The 15,260-nt window shown below is 34.8% G+C and overlaps 1 protein-coding gene across 1 annotated transcript in view; it reads left to right on the top strand.

Annotated features, from left to right (window-relative positions):
• The window catches only part of NBAS (NBAS subunit of NRZ tethering complex), a 156,322-nt gene that overhangs the window by 58,264 nt on the left and 82,798 nt on the right, over positions 1–15,260 (top strand). The window contains exons 32-37 of the mRNA XM_030945947.1: positions 1,277–1,390; positions 5,158–5,271; positions 6,161–6,318; positions 7,666–7,764; positions 14,243–14,410; positions 14,998–15,111. Of these exons, the coding sequence (XP_030801807.1) occupies positions 1,277–1,390; positions 5,158–5,271; positions 6,161–6,318; positions 7,666–7,764; positions 14,243–14,410; positions 14,998–15,111 (767 nt within the window). The remainder of the gene's footprint in view (positions 1–1,276; positions 1,391–5,157; positions 5,272–6,160; positions 6,319–7,665; positions 7,765–14,242; positions 14,411–14,997; positions 15,112–15,260) is intronic.

Consider the following 15,260-nt stretch of genomic DNA (forward strand, 5'->3'; position numbering starts at 1 on the left):
AGACTTTTATTTGCAGTTCTGTGTTTAGTTTTCTGTAGATCTTCCCCCACTTCTATTTTAGCAAAGTTAACAGTCTAAGTTTATGAACTACCATTATGCTATAATGTAGCATAATGTTGTAATAAAATCTGGTTTGAAGACTCCGTATTAAAATAAAATGTGAAGACAAGTCCATCTTTAAGTGTTTGACCTGTAATATTATATCAGATTACTTTTAGTTATATAATGTATTAAAAATTCCTGCTTAAATAATCAGTGACTGAAAACATTTTCTTGCTGAATACTAATATATGCCTGTGATAGAGTATTAAAAATGAAACTAAAAATATGACCTTTTCCTGCTCTTCCATTCTTATTCATTTTAGTCTAATTTCCAGAATTAATCGTTTTCATTATACTAATATGTCTTTGCTCTTATTTAGAGGCCTAATATCCTGTTTTAAGCCCAATATGCTAATGCAGAGTTTATCCCCATGCAGCCATTCACTCTTACTGAGTGTTAAGTGGGATATCTGCATGCTGTTCCTCTATGCTCTGAGAACTTGCATAGTATGAAAGCATTACCTTTTAAAGCAGCAGCCTGAAGTTAGCCACCCACTAATGAGCTAAATAGAGCACTTGAATCAGTTCATGATATTAAATTATGCAGTTGAAATAGTTGTTTAATTCTTGGTAATTTTTTTTTTAAACACAGTACTAATTATAAGCTGCTCAGGATAGGGTTGAAAGAACCTGGTGATTTGCAGACTGTCCTTCCACTTCCTCAGGACATTTTTAAGTAAATCAAAAAGAGCTGAAGCATTTGTTAATGACAGTTCTTTCAGTCTGTGTGATGTATCTTGTCCATGCTAAATAAATGAAATCTTAGTTGCAACATTCTAAACAAAAGTTAATGCCTGTATTAGTAGTCTTACGGGATATGGCAAAAATTATAATAAAAATATATAAAGGTATATCAGTTAATTGTACACATTTTTAAAAGAGTGAATGTGAAAATCTGAAAGAAAAACGAGTTTTCATTCAGGTCAGTTCTCTCTTTTTGCTCCCTTCACAGCCTGACTTGCTAATGATTGGAGCTGGATATCCTGTGGTGTTATTTTAACTTTCTGTTTACAGGTATAATTGAGGATCTGCACGCAAGCAGCTTTGAGCTGGTTTTCAGACTGTGTTTGCATTCTTATATTCCCCAGGACTCCTTCTGTCCTGTGCTGTTTGAGCAGGAACACAGCACTCAAGTTCATTTGTGCAGTCTCTAAACCAGTTCTCCTTTCAACAGTGCGTTTGTGCTCTGATCGACTCAGTCTCATCAAGGACTGTCTGGCTCAGATGTCAACAAACTATAAACAGCCTGCTAAGCTCCTGGGACTGGCAAACCTGCTGAGGGTTGCAGGTAAGCTGTGCTAATAAGACACTGAACTGCAGTGCAATGAACATTCATATTATGCTTTAGGATATTTGAGGTGATTGTTAGAATATGAATTCAAAGATACCTCTAAAAAGTCACCTGGAAGAGCAGTCATTGGGGAGGAATGAAGCATTTCACATGAGGTGAATATTTCATCTGTAAAACAGCCCTGCCACTCCACCCTGTATAATTACTGATTGGAAAGACTTGCTTGCTGCTTCTGTCCATGTCTGTGTAAATTTTTTATGTGTGTGTCCATATAGAGCATAAAGTATATGCTGTGTTTTATTATATGTAATAGATAGCCTATAAAATCCTAAGAACATACATATTTTAATTTTAATTTTAAAAGCATGCATTTCTTGTGGATGCAAGGGTAGATTGCACAGAGTCATTATTAAGGAGCTTTGTGAACTATGTATTCTGAATACAGTTTGCTTTGAGAGCAACACTGAAAATTAGTAATAGAATTTATATTCATACTTATCAAAGTTAAAATCTTGCTTAGGTAATGTGATATATCAGCTAGCTTCTTAACTGCTTTAAGTATTTGATTAATTACAGTGAACTCTACTTAAGCCTCATGTTGCTACCTCTGTAAAGTAAGCCCACAACTGTTATCTTAATTTCACAGATTGGTAAAGTGAGTGAGGAGGAATGTGCTCAGCATGACAGCCAGAAAATCTGCACATGCTTAGGGAGCTGGAGCTGCTCTGTGTCTTGCAATCCTCACTTAATTTGTGCTCTTTGTTAAGAATGGGTGTGACAAATTCACGTTATGCAATTACTTGAGTGAATGTGTGCAAAAAAAAAAGTAGGAAAAAAGCTTCTGTATCAGAAATCAGGAGCATCCTCTCTACTCTTACTGTATGTCAAAAAGATCTGCTGAGTGTTGGTCATTATTTCCTTTGTCAGACTCTCTAGAAATGTCTCCATTATTCCCTTTTCTCTATGGTAAATTTATTTAATTTTAATATCCGTAAGTGAATCTATTAGCTTTAAGCTTTGCTGAGATTCCTTAATTAAAGCTTATTTTTGAAATCTATCATTCTTAACTTTGACTTTCTTGCATTTGGAGTTAACAATGTAGATGGCTTCTGATCTCCTAAATCTCCTAAATCTAGGCGACATGGAATTTCTGAAGTACAATGTTGATATCATTTGACTTCTAAGTTTTAATGGCATGATTTCATTCAGGATAATGTTATTTTATCCACTCAAAAATAGCATGCATCTTACCCAAGGCATTTCAGTATTTCAGTAACCTTTTTTCTTTATATAATCCAGATTGGATCCAAGCTTTTAAAAAGTATTTCAATATCTTTTATTTCTCAAGCAAAAAAAATTTTACTATTTCTGAGCTTTCATGTTTTTTCTCTCGTTATTTTTATTATAACCTCAGAATCATCTAGGTTATCCCCTTCCACTTTCCAGTTTCTGAATTTGAGTCTGTCAGGTGTTATCATTAAGGCTTGAAGTAGAATTACTATGTAATATAATCAGGTCACCATTTGAAGAATTTTGTCATTCCTATCTTGGTTTTAAGTCATGGATGGCTGTCAGAATGGCAAGGGAGACAATTTAGACTTCAAAACTTTTCCTTTTATGAGACTTTATTATTAAAATACCATCAAATTATGTGTTTACAAAGCTGAAGCAGTGAGTTTTTCTATAACTGAATAGAAGATGATAACTAAACTGCAGCAGTGAGCATTATCAGTCACTGCATGGTTAATGAAAGGTGCATGGAAAAGGGCTTCACTCAGGGATTCAAGGAGTAACACTGGAGCCAGTGATTGTTCTCTGCCATTACAGTGAGTGCCAAGGTGTAATGGAAGTGTTAGTGAATTATCCTTTTATTTTTACACTTGTGCTTTTTTAAAACATGCAGCGTTGTATTCTCCTACATCAAAAGTCCTTGGCTGAAACATTGGGGATGGGGGACCTGATACCATACTGCTGCTCAAGCACAGTTAAAGAAACCATTCCGTGATCCAAATGTTCTTCCTTTCTTTCCTTCAGTCCCACTCATTTTTAAGTGGGCATAAATAGCAGTGATTATTTTGCCTGAAATCTGAGGGATGATAGTTTGATTGTTTCTCTTGACTTTCCTTTGTGTCTGCTACTTAGTCAGATCTCTCTGTAAGAAGTCAAGCTGTCAGGGTGAAGTGGGCATCAGGAGTGGCAAGTACGTGTCCCTCGCTTAGAGAAATGACAGTTCACATTTAGCTTGTGAGGATAGAAGCACTTCTTTGTCATCTATAATTGCTTTTGCCCGAATGAGAGGTTCCCAGGTTCCAGAGGGCATAATTTTGCAACAGGAGAGCCTTGAATGTGATTAATTTGCAGGATTGAGTGCTGGCAGTATATTGAGCAGGAGGCTGGAAGATAAAATGATGGGAAGCTAACCTGTTCTCCCAGCTGAGTTAGTCGTGATGTGCAGGGATTAGGGGAGCCTTGATTGAGTTCAGTAATTAGGGTAACTTCACTTGCCTGAATGTCATTGTAGTGCATTCCTTTTGAGAAAGCTTTAAAAAGAAATTTACTTTGTCCATGGTGATGGATCTGCAAAGTGGAGCTAAAAATAACAGCTATGCAATTTAAGAACATGTACTTTTTAAATGGTTTTTGAAACTGGATCTGTTTAACCTTCTGAAATATTTGCATTTCACAAGTTGTAATAATATAGTTTCATAAACCAGTGCCCTTTTCAAATTACTGTAACAACACTGACTGCATAAAATTGCTTTTAATAATAGAGAAGCATGAGCAAGAAGCTTGCATTTAAAAATCCACTTGTTTTTATTCTAAAAATTCTTTCCTAAATTAATAGTTTATTTTTCCTGTGCATGTTTTGTCGCCTTCTCATAGAGTGCATGGATGTACATAGTATTTTGAGCACAAGACTGGACAAACTAATGCCAGCAAATTGTTCACTCTAAATTGAAAAGAGCTTAAAAAAATATAGATTACTAGTGAAGGCTGACAGACATAAATGTTATTTATATTGACCATAAGTGGCTTTGAGATGGATATGAGCTGTCTCATTAGATTTTCATCTGTGAACGCTGATGTATTAAAATTGAGGTCAGGACGTTTTTCTACAAAGATTCTTGATGAACCTTTAATCAGAAGACTTCAATAGTATCTAAAGTCTAACTTTTGATTCATAACTAGTGGAAGAGCTGTTGTCCAGAAGGTCTGGTGACTGAGATGGATGTGATATGGAAAAATTAGTTTCAGTTCTACTCACTCAATTTTATGAGGTTACAGATTTTTAAATGCTTCCATTTTCTGCCTCTTATGCATTATTTTGGAGTCATGAAGTGGCAGTTTAAAATGGGCCTCTGTATATTACAAGAAAACAAACATTTCAACTCTTTTCTTCTATTACAGTACATAGACTATTTTTTTCAGTGTCAGGATTTTGATTTATATGTCACTTCGCTTAAGTATCAATTTTGATCCTTTGGCCAACACATAAATATAATTTTCAAAACCTTCTATTTTTTAACCTTGACATAGCATGCTAATTGGTTTGGGGCTTTTTGCAAGCTATGGTGCCAATGTTTTTTTTAAATACTAGCTCCTTTTATTGTTTCCTTCAGGAAAGCACAGGTAATTTTGTTTCAGTTTCAAGACGGGCTTTTCAGGTTGTGTTACATGGTTAATTCTTAAGAAATAAAGTGGCAAACTTAAGTTGACATTAATTCCAATTAACTAATAAAAAGTTGGATTTTTTTTTCTTACAGGAGATGATCAGATGGAGAGAAAAGGTCAAGTTCTAATCCTTTTAGTGGAACAGGCTCTCAGTTTCCAGGACTACAAAGCAGCTAGTATGCATTGCCAGGAGCTCATGGCCACAGGTGAAGTAAATAAATAAATAATGCATGAGGTGATGGAGGCGGAAATCTGAGTTCTGACTTTTGTCTTACTGTGAGGTGTGGTACTTCAGATTGTTCCATTTCATTTTAAAATAGCAGTTACATCTTGTTAGTGGAAGTGCACTGGCATTGAACAGAGACACAAACAGCAAATACTGCATGGAATAAGTGTGTACTGAACCACTGGATGTGTAACCTCAGGGAGCTTTTCTGAATGCCTCTGGCAACAACAATTTCTACTTCTTTCTATACTGTAGCCTCCTCAGGTAAAACCCTGTGACTGCAGCTAGCAGGAAAGTGCAGGTCTTTTAGAAGTCTACCTTTCTATCAAAATTCTAAAGATATTTATATATTTGTGCTATTTATATAATTTGTGTATGTGACAGTATGAGTGCAGGTAAGTGAAATGCATATGTCAAAATACTAAGGAAGATGGGATTTGTTTCTTTGGGTCTTTTTTTTCTGCTTTGAGAATGAGGGGTGGAAATTCAATATGTGTTGAGATTTTTTTAATGTATCAAGTGTTACATATTTTGTACTTTTTTTTTACAGCCACTCCAGTAAGGTATTCAGTATCATGCACTGAAATAAATGAGGATTTTCTTATTGTAATATGTAAAAATATAGGATGTAAGCTTACAGGTGCCTATTTTATTGTTATCTACAATATGATAAAAAATAGTCTTTAATGTATTTGGTCAGTCTAAAGTTGAGCTACATCTCTGTTTTATGGAGCCTTTATGGTTCCTTTTTCAGGGGATGTTAAGCCTTGACAGAAATACCACATGCCCTCCTTTATCTCATCCAATAAGAACTGGCCAGCATCCTCCTTTCAGTTGTGATAGGAAGTGTGCTTTTTGTTCCCTTGTAGGTTATTCTAAAAGCTGGGAGGTGTGCAGTCAGCTGGGGCAGTCAGAGGGCTTCCAGGACCTGGGGATGCGCCAAGAGCTGATGGCCTTTGCCCTGACACACTGTGCCCCCTGCGCCATAGAGGCACTGCTGGCTGTGAGCAGCTCACTGCAGACACAGGTACCTGGCTCTGGAGCTTCTCTCATCAAAATTCAGTGCCTAGCAAAGTGAAGGGGACTTGGGCTCATTTTCAAGTTTGTTCCCTTAAGTTCTTCCCTCCAGTATATTTCTATTTGTTCTGCTCTGCTCTTCTACTTTCACTGTTATATTTCAGCAAATGAGGTCTCTTTCTAAGCAGTTTTGTGTGATGAATTGGTTTCTGAAGGGGAGGTGCAGTTGTGTTTTCTGTCTTTAGTATTTTTAATTTCTTTATTGATTGCCTGATTTAAACATTTTATTTAAAAATGCAATTGATGAAATTTTAAAATATTTTCCATGTATTTATACTTTGTAATTCATCTTCATTAAATGCCCACATAAATGTGTATTAAGGGTTTATTCGATGATTTTTATGATCTTTACCCAATATGCAATGAAATTATTTTCTCACAGATTTCAGTGATGTAATGGTTTTAACAACTGCAAGAGGCTTTGTGTCTGAGCAATCTTTATTAACTCTGCAATGACTGACTTGATAGAATCACATGTTAGGTGTTGAGCTGATTGCAGTATATATGTGAGAACACGTAATTGTGGCATTTAAATACAACTTATGTCAAGGTGACATAGCAAAAGTTTTATTTGAAATTGAAGGGCAATAATTTAGATTGTCAAAATGTTAAATTTCTGTTCACTGTAATTGTGGCTTGGCCTACATAGTATGACTTGTTTGAGTTCATAGTTGTCTTAGTTGTCTAAGAGTTCACAGTGTTCTTAGATTTATAATTGTGTAATAGAAACATCTTAGAGGTCTTTGGACACAGAATGTAAGAATGGGGGAGAAGGGAGTCATAGCTACAGCACATGTGCAGCCTCATTAAGGCAGCTGCAAGTGTGTAGCCTTTTTCTTAAAAAATCCCCTGAATAGAAATGTCTGTGAGAATACAAGCAATGTGAGAAGGTGGAAGTTCTGTGCAGAACTTCTGCTCACAAAACCGCTGTCCTGTGGAACACGTCTTAGTGGAGTTGCCCAATGCCTCAGAGTCTCAGTTCAGAAAATGGAGGTTTTCATGACATTTTTTTACTCTAAGTTGTACAGCACAGTACATAAAGTTAAAAAAAATAAATCTTAGATTTTGGGAAAAATACTGCACAAAATTCATGGAGAAGGGAAGGTCATTTTGTCTAGAGACTCCAACAGTGAGAGGATGTCAGAGATGCTGTGTTTTTTTCTTTGCATCTTCTCTTGCCCCCTTTTCTGTCATGGAAGCCTTTACGTCAGTTTCTTGGGTTTTCTGTGAAATCAGTCATAATTCTTTCATTGGCTTGTTTTCCTGGCAAAAGATAATATTTATTTCATGTTTACAGATTCTTTATCAGGCTGTGAATTACCAGTTTCTTCCTTCTGAAGGAGGTGAGAATTCAAGTATCTCTGGGCCTTCTTTGTTGATCAGTAAGGATACAGAGGTAAGTTTTAATGTGAATTTTAAAGGTAATAATAAAAGACTTTGTTCTACATTACTCTGAAGAATGGAATTTGAGTTTTTAACAACATCTGTCTGCTTACTAGATAGAATGAGCAACATTAGACATGTAGTACTTTCTTTTGTTACATTAACTTAAAGGTTTTGCTTCTGTATGTATACTTCGTTCTGATTTTTAGTTGCTTCTTCCTACAGTCGTAGCGCCATTGAAAAAAACCATAAACCCAGAGGAAAAGTGCAAAAAATCTTATATTAAAATAGACATTTATATTGGTTTAGTTTTTTTTTAATCTGTCCCAGTTGCAAAGCAACAATTTTAAACCTGAAATACATATTTAACTAAAAATGTTTTTTAATTAAACTTATTTTTCCCCTTAGTTCTGTGCATCATGAAGTTTATGACTTGTTACTTTATAATATACACACATTGCATGTGAAATTATTTTTATGTGTAAGATCAAAAGGAACACTGAGTTCAGGCAGGACAACAGGAAACAAGTCTTATTATTCTTTCTGCTTTTATATCAATTATTTTTTATGTCTATATGTGTACAGTTGCAAGTACTTTTGTCTCTTTAAAGAAGATGTAATTATTTACCTATTTGTGAGAACAGGTATGTTTTTCACACTCTTTGAAGTGGAAAATTCTATATTTAATTTATTCTTTTCTCTATGTTTTGTTTAATGAAATAGGTAAGTGATAAATAAATCTAGGGGTAAGGAGAGGGGATCAAAAGCCTTAAAGAAATACAAGAAAGAAGAGATTAAAAGGGGGTGGTGAAAGAGGGAAGGAAAGAAAGAAAGAGAAGATTCATGTTGCATAGGGTGGCTTTTTGAGAAATTATGAGATTTCCAGCCTCCTTGGAGAATATGTCCATATTTTGTGTATGGTTTTTATGTATGAACATATGTATATGTGTGTGTTGATAGACATGTGCATGTATATGTATGTATATACATGCATATGTAGACATACATGTAGATGTATGTATTTGCATGTATATAAAATAAACGGCAAGAAGGTAAAACAGCACTACAAACAGAATTTAGAGGAAGAGGGCCAACATTTTGTGTCTGCCAGAATCATCAGTATGAAGAACAGGTCTGTTTGACTGGCACAAATGCGTTTTATTTTCTGGAAATCCGTAGATGCATCTCTCTGAGTGGGAGGTTATTAAGTAGATGTTAATAAAATTTATATGGGTGTGGATGCATATGCTTACAATATTTTAATGTCTATAAAAATTTGTCATGCATCACCTTTCATCTGCTGAAGTACTGTATTGTGTCAGAACAATTAGACATGCATATAAATGATTCAAAAATTTATTCAAAGGTTTATCAGAGTTGAGTAAACTCACTAATTAACTTTGCTATCATTTCAGTTTGCATATTGGAAGCAATTTTCATTATGCTGGAGAATTTACATTCAAAAATTTCTCCAATACAGCTTTCATTTCCCCACCCCCTTAGTTGTGGTTGATTGTCTCTTTAGAATTTGAAGTAGGTAGACAATTGACATGGCAAGTCTGTATGTTGCTGCACTGAGGTGTATTTTCTTTTTCTCTAATAAGGCTCCTTGGCATGTCGTGTTTCAGACTGTTAGACTAGGAAATAAAGTTCTGTATATTTGCTAATTTTTTCCTTTTGTTCTCTCCCAGTTGACTTAATAGGGATTTATAGCTTTTTTTTCATTTCTTGGAATGACATAGGAGGAAACATAGCCAAAAATTTACTCACTGTAAAACTTTGCCTTTGTTACAGACATCTGCAGTGTTAGAAAAGCAATATATTCAATAACTCAGTTTTTCTGACTTCACTGAATCCCATAACTGCAATCCTTGTAGTCACACTTCATCTAATTTCCTGTTGTTGTTCCTGTTCACCTTCATTGTTTTGTGCAGAATTTTCGTTTTTTTAAAGAAAAAAAAGGGGAGGATTTTTCTCCCTTTTCTTGTACTCCTTTCATTTTCACTTACCTCCTGATTAACTTACAGAATCCTTATTTCAGGGAATTGACAAATGGTTTTCCTCACTTACTGATACCTTTTCAAATTGGTGCCCTAAGTGTAAGTTTTCTTATCCTGACTTGATTAAGGTCTGGCATGCATGTGTTTGGGCATCCCTTTTTCTATTGCATTCAAAATACCTATCTGTAAGTATATCACTTTTGCTTTTTAAACTTTTAGTGACCTTTTTCTCTCCCTCTTACTTTTGTCTAGCCTTGAATTATTAGTCTCCACTACCATTTCTTCCTTTATGTCAATCAACATCACCAGCTGGTTATACTTTTTCATCAGCTTTCTCTTGGTGAACTCTTCCCTAGAAATTCCTGATATAATTTCATTTTTATTCAATTTTTCCTCCAAATTATTTCCCCTAAAACTTGCAGAAATCTTGATAGGAATCTATATATAGTCTATATATAGTCTATATATATCATAGTCTGCTTAGAAATGGTTCATTTAATATTCCTCTCATGATGACTTCAGCATAGCTTTTCTCCAGGTTTTTGGTGGTCCTACTCTAAAAGAAATTAATGAATGCTGTGATAAAGCTGCACGTTATTATTCTGTAGGAGCTAATGCATGTGCACAAGCTTTGCGTCAATTTCTCACTGTTGTTTGAGCTCATGGAATCCATTTGAAAAGTTATGCTGTGGAGGCTATCATCATTCCAATGTACCAGATTGTTTCTAAGCAAAATGTTAAGTTTCACCAATCCTCATCCTTCTTACTTCGTCATCTTTTTTTTACTTGTCTGTGCTACAAATGCCTAAAAAACTAATCTTGTGCTTCTCAACCAAAATATCTTGGTGAGAAAATTAAGCTCTTGATTAATGAAAAGCCTTTCAGAATATTAATGGTAAAATTATTAAATTCAAATAAAATGCTTAGACATGAGATGCTGTGTTGTGTATAAGCACAAAACAATATTAATCAGTTGCTTTGTAAGTGAGCTCGGAATTTATTAAATCTGCATAATATTTAAATTATGTTTACATCTGTTATAAATCATTATTTTTACATATCTGAATATGGAAGCGTAATTACTGTTACATGGCACATCAACCCAAGAGAAATTAAGTTCAAAGTTTTATTTTTAAATGAACTCTTGATAGAAAAGCAGATGTATTTTCTAGACATTTTCTTGAGAAATTAATATGTTCAAATTATAAGAATTATTTTCTTAAAGGCTTCTTAAAGAAAAGAAAATTTTTGATTAACAGAGCATTAGTGTCTGCTTTTCCAGTTTTCCCAAGCGCTATATCTGGAAAAAGACAGGATCTCTCAGAACATTTGTTTACATTAAGTTGGTAGGTCACACATTGTTATCACAGCTGGTTAGAAATTACTAGACAGTTATTATCAGTTATGCTCTTGTCCTTTAGCTGCTGCTCCAAAATGTCTGTCAGATCTGCAGGTGTTAAGCAGCTGTCTTAATTACTGCTGTGTATCTCAGGCACTCATCAAAGCCTGTGTGTTTCAGCAGCTGAATCAAATGCATTGTGTCTGCTTAAGACTGGGTTATTTCTTCTTTTCCATGATGTTATGGCCTTAGTAGGAGCCTGAACATTCAGTGGCTCTTGGATATTAGGGTTGTCATCTTGAGCTGAATCTTTTTCATAGTCTCTCATTTAGGGTCTGGTTTATCATTGCAGGACTGGAGCTTTCACTTTGAGTAGTTCATAGCTGTAACAGACATTGAAAAAAAAAATTAAAATCTCCGATACAAAACCCTCCAAGGCACAAAATAACCACATGTAGGCTCTGCATGAACACTTATGTAAAAGAGGCTATTTTAAACTCCTATTTGGCAATGGAAGTACCAAAAAGGGAAAAGGAAGACCTAATGCGTGATGCTCTGTTTTTGAACAGACTCTGTTATACCTCATTTCATTTCCTTCATAGTCTTGACATAAAATGATTCTTAACATACAAAGTGTATGCAGTGTATGGTTTTTGCAAGTTTTAATCCTTGCACCTTGACTAATTGTCATCAAAGAACAAAACCAATCCTAAAGTCCATGCTGCTATTGTTCTAATTTATTATTGTCTCTTGTGTGGTTTGTCTCACAAACAGTTGGCTTTGTTATTTGTCCTCCCATGAGACTGTTTGGAATTATATAAGTGTATGTAGGAGCAAAGGTGTATATAGATATAAAAATATGCTGTATATATTTATATAAATATTTTTGCTGTTATTATAGAGTAACGTGATAATTCAGAATTCATTGGTTGTCTTTTTTTATACCATTTAGATTCAAGCAGATTTTCAATCTGCTAATTTGTCTACTATTTAATAAGTTGTTGTTGTTAATATTCTGATTTTAATCAGAAGCACTTACTTTATAAAGGATGTCAGGAAGAATTAATAGAAGAAAATAATTTCTCTCAAACACCTCTCAGAACCCCCAAAATATAACTTCTGCCTAAAGATACAATTAAAGTTGTTTTCTTGAGATGGGATCTCCAACCTTATTTAGGAAATAACTTATTTTGTAAGAGATTGATTTCAGATAGCAAAAAGTTGTAACATGTAAGTGTTGCTGTTCCAGGTACAGAGTAAGATGGCTTCTCAGAAAACAAAACTTCTATTTTTGCTGAAAAAGCTGTAATTACTTGTAAGAGTGAAATTATTTTTAAACGAAAGTCAGCAGAGTTTATCTAATGGCAGTAGTGCCATAAGCATTAACACCTCCATGCAAGTTGGCTCATTAGTTTCCATACTGCTGAAGAAGGCTGATTTAAAGAAAAGCACTTTGCTCCAATGCAGTTGACAACTTGAGTGGGATGTTTTTTTCTCGTTCTGTTTTAGTTTGGTTTAGTTTTGGTTTATTTTTCCTCCATGAAAAATCAGCTAGGTGTGTTCCAGCATCTAGTTGAAAATGGTGGCAGAAAGGAATTAGTATTCTGTATGTAACATTTAAAATAAATTACAAAAATTTGTCTTACTTAGTATTTCAAATGGTTTATTTAAAAAACACATGAACAAGAAATTCTCCCCCCAGGCCACCAGACCTAGGATTTTCAGTTGCTTTTATTTTTTTAGAACAGCAAAAATTCTGACAGGTTCTACTTGGCATGCACTGTCTTAATTTGGTGAAGCAAGAGCTGAAATTCCCAGTTTATCCAGTTGATTCATTAGTGGTGCATCTGTGGAATGCACAATATGATTTCAGAAAAGATTAAAACAAATGCTGAAGGACTAAAGGTGAACCTGCTACTTCAATGGTCAGCTTAAACCAGTAATTTACTGTATGTTATAGTAAAAGGTACTAAAAATAAGGTTTTCTACATGACATTCTACCTTATTGAAGCCGATATGTTTTTCCTCTGAGGTTACAGTGGGATGTATTTCTCTTCAGCATAACCTGGCATCATTTGGCTCTCATTGAAAGAATTGAAATGTTTGTTTGGGGTTCTGTCATTAATTAGTAAGTTGTAAACTAATACTTCCCATGCCATTATACAGGTAGAATTTTTCTGTTCCAATATACTTCAGTGTATGGGGAAATTAATAGTAGAGTTGTTAGGGATAAACATATGGCTGTTGAAGTTTGCTATATGGAGGAAAATATTTGTTTTTTGTTGTGAAAACAGTGTGTTTACATCAGTATGCTAATTATATGTTTGTGATTAATGTGTACACATTGTAAAGCATGCAATTAACACAAACCTTTGAGAGCTGGAATTGCACAGATCAGACAACATGGATGTTCTGGGTATTATTTAAATGCTTTACATAAGAAGAGCTGGTATAGAGAGCCCCATTTGTGGAACATGTATCTACTCATAAGAGTGGAGTTATGTGTGAGTTCATACTAAGTGAAGGTATATGTGGATGTATTGCAGAAGAAGTTTTTGATTGAGAAAAGGTTGGGATTCTTGTAGTCCTTTAGGCTGCCTGTTTTTCAGTATTATGTGTGCCAGCTGCAAAATTACAAAGCTTGATGATACTTTATTACTTGGTCTAGAGATGTAAATTTGCATCTCTACTATTTCCGCTATTGTGAATTCAACTTAATTAATGCTACCTCTGTAAAAATAAAGGTTGTCTCTAATATCAGCTTTCTTGAATTATCGAAGATTAACTTTAGTATACTCGATCCTCATGTTTGTAGAGAGGTGATTATTTTAGTGGAAACATTCAACATTTATATAGAACATTGTCATTATAAACTTTGGAACTAAAACAAGTGCAGTCTGTGGAAACGGGGTGATAACTGAGTAAGGGGCTAAATGTTGTGCTGATCACACCGCTTACTTCACAGTGAAACTCCTAAATCACTTTTGGTTTGTCTTTTGTTTATTTTTGGCAGCTGCTGCCTGAATTAATGGTCATTCAAGTGTGTTATTAATATAGTTTGCCTGAATTCTAATGCATTTGTTTGGCTTTAGGTCAGTAACCTAATTACAGCAGGAGTCTAACCCTTGCATTGTGTGTTGGATATGTCACAGGATGAAACCAGCGCCTCCTCTGGCCAGTCCGCTGATTTGTTGTACTGGACGACATCCAAAACCATGAAGGTGTTGTCCAACACAACTCTGACTACCAAAGCCATGCTGCATGCTGTCAGTGATGGGCAGTGGTGGAAGAGGTCTTTAACTTACCTGCGACCACTACATGTAAGGGATTGCTGATGTGTCCCCAGATGTTTACAGATTTGTGATACATTAGTATAAAAACTCAGCTCCTTTTGTAGGAGCTGATAGCAGAACCCTCAAATCCATAAACAAACTACAGACATCACAGGACTGTTTGCAAAGAAATCCCAGTGAAGAAAGGGGTCTAAAGCTGTTTTCTGCTCTGTTTTTTCCTGTTTTTTGGCATAGTGTAAGAAGGCCTAATTGAAATTTGGCAGAATTTTAAAAGTTTGGGGAGCAAAGCACAGTAAAGCCCACTCTTTAAATACTGTCATCTTGTATTCAAAGCTGTTCCTTTGCAGTTTCTCCTTTCTACTTTCTCTATTTCAGTGACTTTCTATAATGTTTGTGCCACTATTTTCTGTGATACTACTTTTGATCATGATTCTCTTTCCTTTTTTAAGAATACTGGACTTCATTCAGAACTGGTTTATGTAAGATGACTCCTTTGTTGCTCCCCACTGAATTCAATGATCTTTTCATTTACAGCTGTTTCCCTTCTGCATAGTGTTTACAGCATTTTTATGAGCTTTTTTACAACTAAGCTCAACTATATTTATTTTTCCCAGGGCCAAGAATTTGGAGATGTATTAAAAAGTGGGTCTGGAGAAAATGCTACTGTGGAAAAACAAGGCTGTCATCCATTTTATGAGTCTCTAATTGATGATCCATATATTGCAGAAGTAAGTTACAGTTACAGAAGTCTGCAGTTTTTTGTTGAGATCTTTATAATCTACTGCAAATACAGAGTTTTTGATTATATGTGTGACTTGAAATTATGTACCATAGTAGGAAAGTGTCATTAAAATTAAACATTGTTAGAATTAAACAT

Source organism: Camarhynchus parvulus, chromosome 3 (assembly GCF_901933205.1).
Source record: "Camarhynchus parvulus chromosome 3, STF_HiC, whole genome shotgun sequence".
NCBI classification, from domain to species: domain Eukaryota; kingdom Metazoa; phylum Chordata; class Aves; order Passeriformes; family Thraupidae; genus Camarhynchus; species Camarhynchus parvulus.